Source organism: Austrofundulus limnaeus, unplaced genomic scaffold, assembly GCF_001266775.1.
Source record: "Austrofundulus limnaeus strain Quisiro unplaced genomic scaffold, Austrofundulus_limnaeus-1.0 Scaffold21, whole genome shotgun sequence".
NCBI lineage: Eukaryota > Metazoa > Chordata > Actinopteri > Cyprinodontiformes > Rivulidae > Austrofundulus > Austrofundulus limnaeus.
In genome coordinates this window covers 2,734,634-2,742,693 of record NW_013952423.1, presented here as the reverse complement: position 1 = coordinate 2,742,693, position 8,060 = coordinate 2,734,634, and the positions used below count along the sequence as shown (strand labels likewise).

Below are 8,060 nucleotides of genomic sequence, written 5' to 3'. Positions count from 1 at the left end.
CTTTTTTACAAAATAAAAATAAGGAAAAGAGAAAAAAAACTGACTTTACAAGAACTATTTATTGTTCTCTTTTTTTGTCTGAATGAATAATCAGTCATTTATGGGTTTGGAAGCCCACTTTCTGTGTGCCGGTCCAGAGTTTGGATAAAATATGAGGGCTAAAAACTTGCGGTAAAACAATCGTGGACCCACAAAAGCCTTACCTGACTGGCCGGGGCTCAGGTTAAGAACTGTGCCGTAACCAGGAAGTGGTGGAAAACTGAAAGATCCATGATCCACTGTGGTGACCTCTGACAAGAGAGCGGCTGAAAGACAAAGAAGAAGAAATGTATTGGTTGTAAACAGTTCATGTATATGTACAAACTTTGATCTTTTTGACCTACTTCCATCTTAACAAGTCCCTGGTACTCATCTCCATCAGCCACTGTGAGACGAGGCCCACCCTGGACTGGGCTCCAGTCCATCACAGACACACAGAGGGCGAAACCAGACGTCTAACCTGAGAAACTTCAGTAGACATTAAAGATTTAGATCAGAATCACAGGTTTGACAAGTTTTCACGTGTGCCAAATTTTGCACAAACAGTAAATCCTCACAATATGACGTGTATCAAATATGTTGGTCAGCTGCAGAGTCTGAGGTTTCAATTAACAGTTTGTCCACATTTAAATGAGGTATCCATTAAAAGGATTAATAAAAACAACTCAAAGTTATTTTGCAGGACCTTAATAAATCACTTTAGTGGATGTTATTTAATCCTAAATGCAAACAAAGTTGTAGGTAAAGTGAAAATGATCCTGATTTTGGGGTGTTTTGACCAGCTTCTCAAACAGGTGTTTTTCTGTGATTCATGATTGTTTCCACCTGTTATGTTCTGGATTCAGCTGTGTTCGTGTCAGTTTACCTGCTGTYTGAGTTTATTCAYTGAGCATCCTTTAATATTCTTCCASCCCTGCAATGTTTTTAYTGTCYTTRACTTTCAAGTTTTAAACTTTGAAGTGAAAATGATTTTTATTAATTGATGTGTCGGCTGTAAAACCTGCACAGAGGCTGTGAAGATCACTGAAGTTTCCGTTTAAAAGTTCTGATTTAAATTGGAATTAAAACTAATTAACCTGAATTATATTTGCTTTAGATTATTGGAACATCTTATTGTCCTCAGCTGGTCCAAAAACTCTGCAGCTAAGGTTCAAAACTTGACATTTTTTTAAAATCTTTTTAAATTTTTTAAAATGATACATTTCTGAACTRTCTGCCTTTTCAAAGAATTGCATCAGAAATCTGGAACCATCTTTTCTTTGCTTTTATGTATTGAAAGAGTTGCTTTCTAACAGCTTWATGAGACTTTAAGACAAGCTGCTAAATTGTAATGTTTGAAATAGCTAATCCTTTAATGGTTTGTCGTTTTTCATTGTAATGTTTACTGAATTTGTTTTGATGGCTAAAGTTCTTCTTTTAAATACCTGCTTTAGCAAAGAAAACACTTTCTTTCTTGGTAGTTTATTGTAGCTTTTATCCAGTGAGTCCCTGCTGGTTTCCTCTCTCTAGGATGGACCGGCTCAACCGGTTGTGTTGGAAATGTGGAGTTTGTTGTGAATTCATCTGCACGGTGTGTGCACCTCAGTGGTTCTGCTCTATGTCCTCTGCACTGAAAACAGAAGGTCAAACATCAACCTCATCTTTGGTCAAACATCAACCTCATCTTTGTTGTGCAAACACAAAGACCGGCTCAGCTTTGTAAACACTCATACACAGAGGTCTGTGGCCCACAGCTACTGTTTCTTAAACTTAAGTTGTAAAAAAGTAAATTCCAAGAACAAATTGAACTGGTTTTCTATGATTTACCAAAAACAAAGCTACATAAATAAAAAAAAAAAAAAACTTGTTTATAGACTTATAGATGATCAGGTGCATATTAAAGCTACTTAATTCAGCATCATGAAGTCTACAGCTGCATGTTTGAATGTGTTCTCTGGTTTAATTGCGCGCTACACCCTGCTTAGCTTGTCCTGCTCGTTCTCATTTGTTCTTCCACCCTTAGTTGCAGATTCATTCTTTCAGTGCTAACCTAAATAACTTTCCATAATTATGTGTCTGTTTGAGTCAACGTTAGGTTCAAGCTGGAGATGAAACCGAAGACAAGCTTGGTGAAGCAGACGAGTTGTGGAAAGACGAGACGKCCCGCAGCATGCTGGGGAGTAAAATGAAGAACTTGGTGCAGAACTTCTAAGGTTTGCTGCCACTGTRGAGTTTGTGTGAAATAAGTGAAACCAGAACTGGTGTGACTGCACCAGTAAACATGTTCTTTCTGACAGGTGATGAATAAATATGGAGTGAGGCTGTCCGGACCTGGTGGTCTCTCTGGCAGATCGAAGCTGACCGGTTCTGAGCTTCTCTGCCAACTTTGGAAAAACGTACAAATCACAACGTTGACCTCTGACCTCGGGCCTTACAAGAGCGGCGCTGTGGTGTCAGCAGGGTCGCTCCTCAACTCTGGACTGGGCAAAGRAATCGGTCCAAGATTTGACATGAATTTCTATTATATTTCTAATAAAACATCACTTTTCTGAGTTTGTGAGTTTTCTTTTTAATAAAAGTTTTGCACAAAAATAATATTTCCTATTTTATATGTATTTGCAGTGTACTGAAGCTACTGTTTTAATCAAGTGACATCACAAAAAAATCAGTTTTGCTCTTTTCTGTCTTTGATTTGATAGATTTTCATTTAGACTAATAACTGATGTAATGTTTTAAATCTCTTTGTTTTCCAGGTGATGGCAACAGATGAGTATAATTTCTTGTCCAGTTCATTGTACCACTCAGGTGTTCTGAGGGCGTGGGACCCCGCCCCCTTTTCTTCAGACCTCACTCAGGTATAATGTCTGCAGATTCAGAATTATTAGCATTTCTGCTCAAGCTGTATTCTTTTCTTTAACAGTGGTAAAATCACACAGAGTGCCCCATCTTCACTCAGTATCAAAAATACAAGAAGCACCACCCTCGCTTCAGCTGGCAGCTCTGGCAGATCCAAAATGTAACTTTCACAGTCATGTTTTATTTGTTTTTTTACCTATTTATTTCATAACGTGTTTTTATCAGAATGACTGTCAATCAAGAGAAATGGGGCGGAGCCACAGTTGTCTGGCTGTTTTTTTTTACCCAGACACGATATCAAACGAACACCTGCGAGCTGCGCAGCGCAGCGCAGCGGAGCAGAGGTGCATGTAGTAGGTGCAAAGCTTCCTCCTGTGCGTGAGGCTGTAGTACGGAGCTCAAACTAAAGCTGCAGCTCAGATTAACGTGGCGTAAACAAGACACTGCTCACTGTGCAGGAAAACTAATCGATGTGCAAGGATCAATGGGCGTGCAGGTCCAACCCACTGATGCTGATTGACAGATGAAGCCACGCTGCTGAGACGTATCGTTATGAAATAAAGGAAGAAAATTCACATTGGAATAATGTTTTATATTAAGCACATTTTTAAAGGAGCATGTAAAATACTCATAATGAACACGAACACATTGACATTTTTCTGCCAAATGTTTTGAGTAATAAATTTTACAGAATAGTTTGGAAGTGTCACAAATGTGCTTTTTAATTTAATTTTATTAATATTTTTTAAAGCAGACACATATTTTAAAAGCTTTTTTTAGTTGATCAGTTGTGATGTTAATTTCTATTATTCAAACAGTTCTGGTAGAACTGCAGAGATCTGGTTCTCAGAAAGCCAGACTAACTTGTAAATGTTCAAATTAACCTCTTCAGGTTTTGATCTTTCAAAGTAAGATTGGATCATTTGAACTGTATTGCCAGGAAAAATACATCATAAGCCTTTATTGTTTTTATTGACTTGCTTTTCTTGTGGAAATATACATATTTTATTTAAATTAACCTGAATTAGACTCATTTGCAGCAAAAGTAAAGTGAATAAAAAGGTCCAGTCAGTGGTCAGGTAGGTTTTACTTCTGATCTCAGGTGTAAATGTKGAACCATTAAACAGAGTTTTTCAACAAAACATCCAACTTTAAAATAAATGTACCTTTTTATTCTATGTTTAGTTAGACTTGCTGAATTCAGACACTGATTGAACCTAAAACTAGGAGGCWTCAGTCACAGATTAGGTTGTGTTTCTGAAAGGAGAAGTGTTCGTTTTTGATGCGTTCACTTGATCAGAAACATTTAATKTGAGTTTAGAAGCAAAGCTACAGTAAGTTAAAGGGAATGATTTGATACAAGAGGAGGTAGTCTGACAATATTCAAGCTCTCAGTTGTCTGCATAAAGTCCTAAAAGCTGGTYTCGGAGGTGTTGAATTTGAAACCTGACGAGCTCCAGGTTTGTTTTTAAGGCTCCAGGTTCCAGGACTTTCAGCCAGCCTTCATCACGTGGTCATCTTCGCCGCTGACCCGGCTTCCTGGCTCGGTGTTGTTTGAAGTCGACGAGGCACCCGGTGGCTTCAGAGATGGAGGTGAAGGACCTGATGGGAGAGTCGCTGATCCTGAAGGCTGAAGCTGCCTCCTCCTCCTCCTCATCATCATCATCGTTGTCCCGCAGATCAATGATGGCACTGAACACCAGACACAAACACGTGAATAGATTTGATCTACGGCCATGATTCAAAATATTTAACACCTCAGAAACACAGAAACTGCTGAGAAATCACTCAAATCTATTTTTGTCTTTTCAATAAAAAGCTGACAAAAACATTTCAGATTTCACAACAGAAACAGTGCTGTGACACAAAGACTACAATAGTTTCCTTACTCTGGCTGGACTCTGGATCCAGACGGCCCGGGCTCTGTAAAACCACAGAGACTACATTTATCAAACCTGATGACATCAGCAAATTTGATCATCTCATTGTTGAAATAAAAAAAAAAACCAGGAACAAAAGAACCTGATAATCAGATGCTTTATATGATTCTGTGTAATTAAAAATGTGTTCCGTTGTGTATTTTTGCCTATTTTTCCAGAGTTTCACACTTTCAGCACATCCCTCTGCATGTTTGAAATAAATCATAAAAAATGAAGAAATCAAATGAAGACTTGCCTGAACGTCTGCTCTCAGCTCGCTCCAGAGCCGACAGCAGGTTAGCCTTCTGTGGTCACAAACATTTAGAAATAAGTTTMAAGTTTCTCATCAGCACTAAAACTTCATGCGGCTGTGATTTTCAGCTTACAGGTCGTGCTCTTTCCAGGCAGGACTCAGTGTGTCGGGTGTATTCCCTGAGAGGGACGGCTTTCTGACAAATGTAACACTTCTCCTGGTTACTGGGGATTCAAAACAAAAACAGTAAAGAAGAAAACTTTCTGTGGCTCATAAAATCACCACAAATGAAACTTTTTTACATTTCTTCACTTTTAAAGGGTTTCACTGACCTGCAGACGTCAGACGAGTCGTTTATTCCCACAGCTGTCCGCTCCGCTCTCCTCGTCCGTTTTCTGGGAAGCTTCACCGACTCTGAACCCAGAGGAGAGGAAAAGATTTTCAAGGTTTTAAGGAGTTTTATCGTCATTCCAAATGAGTTCACGAGGAACGACAGATACCGAGGTCCCAGGTGTCAGCAGGTAAAAGGAAAACAAAAAWAAAAAAAACGAATAAAGTGAATTGTATTTTTAAACCAACTGTACAATAAAACCTAAAATTAGTTTAGGTTTAATGAAACAGATTATTTTAAAAAAGACATGGGGCTCTGATGTGATCTCAAGACTTCAAAGCTTCAAAATAAAAGTATAATTTAAAAACTGGAATTAGGGATAGAAACCAACTGTTTTGGTTTATTAGATTAAAATCTGTTCCAACAGATTAACTAATAATATCTGCTGGAGCAACGGTCTGTTTAAATCTTCTGCTCCAGAACCACATTTAAACGGGCCAACAGAACCAAGGATCAGTTCTGTGTTTATGTTCCAGCCACAGAGAACACCTGGAGTCCAGGTAGACCCACTTTCCTCTCAGAGATTAAAAAAAATCAACAAAAAGTGTCATTTCAGGAACAAGAAGGCAGCAAAAAGTAAATAAATGTAAATAAATGTAAATAAATTCTAATTATAATAATAAATTGATAACAGTTTTACATATAAAAATCATATTTTATTCTTTTCATGTGTTATTTGTTGTATTTTATTAAAATATCCAAGTTTAATAATGTGAGAAATCCACATTTTGTTTGTTCAGTGTTTAATCCAGCTGATAAATGAATTGTTAAAATATACTGAGCTGCTTCAAGTCAGCATATTCTAAAAGATGGACCCTTCATGTTATGAAAAGACCCTCCTGATACAAGAGAAAACTCAAGATCAATCAACTTCAGATCAATTCATTAATCCAGAACTTGTCAGAATATCTACCSATGTTACATTTTAGGTCCAGACCTTGAAAAGTTGAGAATTTGTTCTCAGAGGGTTTATTTTAGGGTTCTGGGACATTTACCCCCCGGACCCCTCACATCAGGGCTGAGGGGGGTGAATGTCCTGATAGCTTATTTTAGCTGCCTCAGCTGCAGTTTGTCTCATTSCCACTGTTACATCATCATCTCTGTCACCTTGGAACTGGTCGTCCCTCTTGTCTACGACGGCCACCTCTCCGTCGCAGTAGGCGGCGTGCAGCTCGATCTCGCTCACAGGAAACGAGGCCTGGCACAGGGGGCAGTCCACGGAGGTGTCGGGGCTACGGGGGACGACGGCCGAGTCCAGCTCGGGAGAGGAAGACCTCTGAAGACCTCTGCTCCTTTTCTTCTCTGTTTCTGGATCCCTGCTGTCCTCCATCGCTTCCGTTTCTTCTCCCGCAGCATGACTTCCAGCGCCGCCGCCGCTGCCGCCCGACACGTTTCCTTTTGCCTCTGTGTGAGCTGCGTTTGAAACACTCAGAATTCAACTGACTTCAGTCACAGAATCCAGAACTGTAAAACTCTTCTGTTTTCTCACCATCCACTGCCTCTTCGTCCTCTTTCTGTGGTTCGTCTCTGACTGGAGAATCCAGCTGARCGATCAGCTCCACATCAGGCGACTCAGGATGCTCTGCTGGAGGCTGTGAAGAGAAAATAAGGAAACAAAAGACTTCTGAAAGCTTTTTTTTATTTATTACCATTGTCACAACTTCTTCTTGTTCTTACATTTAATATTTCGACAGAAAATAAAACCATGCAGAGCTGAAACAATAAAACACTGTGAAAACAATGTGAGAACAYGTGTGGACACCCACACAGCTCGTCACTGTGAGCACTGCTTAAAACACATAAATACTGTTTTTTCAGCYGGCTAGAACTGTTCCTAAATACTTCAAAGATTAATTTCAAAGCTTGACCACATAACTTTCATCCACCGCTCTGCTTCATCCTTTGACACTTTACTTTCCTTACTTTAGCTGCAGATTCTCTCTCATATTTCTACCCAAGTCTTCTCTGAGATGCTACATTTGTCACAACAAGCGAGTGGACTGAAGCAAAAACTTTCACTTCTCATTAAATCACAGKTTTTTTTCACTAAAACTCACCTCTGCTTCAGCTTCAGTCAGGTCCTGTGTGTCGTCGTTGCTCAGTTGTGTCTCTGTTGTTACAAACAGAAGAAACTGGTTTAATTTAGACTTTAAATAAAACCAGTTAAATGAACGTCGAACTGATCTGCTGGGCCCAGAGGTTTTTATTTTAAATCAACTTTCTGTAAATTTAATACTTAAAAACCAAAGCAGCCGTTCTCCTAAAAAGGCCTAATATTCAGGTTTGTGTTTTAAACCGGAAAGCAGGGCTACTCCACTGGCAGCCCCTGGACAAAAAAAAAAACAAATAATTTTTTTTTTTATTATGTTTTAAACTTAGTTTAATATAAAAATAGATTTCAAATAATTTGTAACTTTAAAACATAGATTCTTAACCTATGGGCTGCGAGCGCCACCTTGAGGGCCTCAAAAGAACAACAGTTTTTAAACTTTGGGCCACAGAGGACCATGGGACGTTGGTTACGTATTGTAACCCCAGATTCTATGAGTGTAAGCGCAGCCCTCTAAGGCTATCGCAGATGGGTACCCCCGTGCGCGTACGCGCATTCTGAAGACCAATAGTC

At 39.2% G+C, this 8,060-nt stretch overlaps 1 protein-coding gene and 1 long non-coding RNA gene across 4 annotated transcripts in view; both read right to left on the bottom strand.

Annotated features, from left to right (window-relative positions):
- Nucleotides 1-123: 123 nt before the first annotated feature.
- Nucleotides 124-1,874, bottom strand: LOC106514664 (uncharacterized). Its single transcript, XR_001309906.1, has 3 exons — nucleotides 1,464-1,874; nucleotides 384-507; nucleotides 124-305 (listed from the first exon to the last, which is right to left on the bottom strand). It is a non-coding gene; the product is annotated as an uncharacterized LOC106514664 (long non-coding RNA).
- A 2,068-nt stretch (nucleotides 1,875-3,942) lies between these two features.
- Nucleotides 3,943-8,060, bottom strand: part of uimc1 (ubiquitin interaction motif containing 1) — a 12,942-nt gene continuing 8,824 nt past the window's right edge. For all 3 annotated transcript variants that reach the window (XM_014004059.1, XM_014004058.1, XM_014004060.1), the window contains 8 exons: nucleotides 7,495-7,547; nucleotides 6,927-7,029; nucleotides 6,545-6,850; nucleotides 5,379-5,460; nucleotides 5,180-5,270; nucleotides 5,050-5,098; nucleotides 4,764-4,797; nucleotides 3,943-4,566 (listed from right to left, as the gene is read on the bottom strand). In XM_014004059.1, coding sequence (XP_013859513.1) covers nucleotides 4,389-4,566; nucleotides 4,764-4,797; nucleotides 5,050-5,098; nucleotides 5,180-5,270; nucleotides 5,379-5,460; nucleotides 6,545-6,850; nucleotides 6,927-7,029; nucleotides 7,495-7,547 — 896 coding nt within the window. In that variant the 3' untranslated portion in view covers nucleotides 3,943-4,388. The remainder of the gene's footprint in view (nucleotides 4,567-4,763; nucleotides 4,798-5,049; nucleotides 5,099-5,179; nucleotides 5,271-5,378; nucleotides 5,461-6,544; nucleotides 6,851-6,926; nucleotides 7,030-7,494; nucleotides 7,548-8,060) is intronic.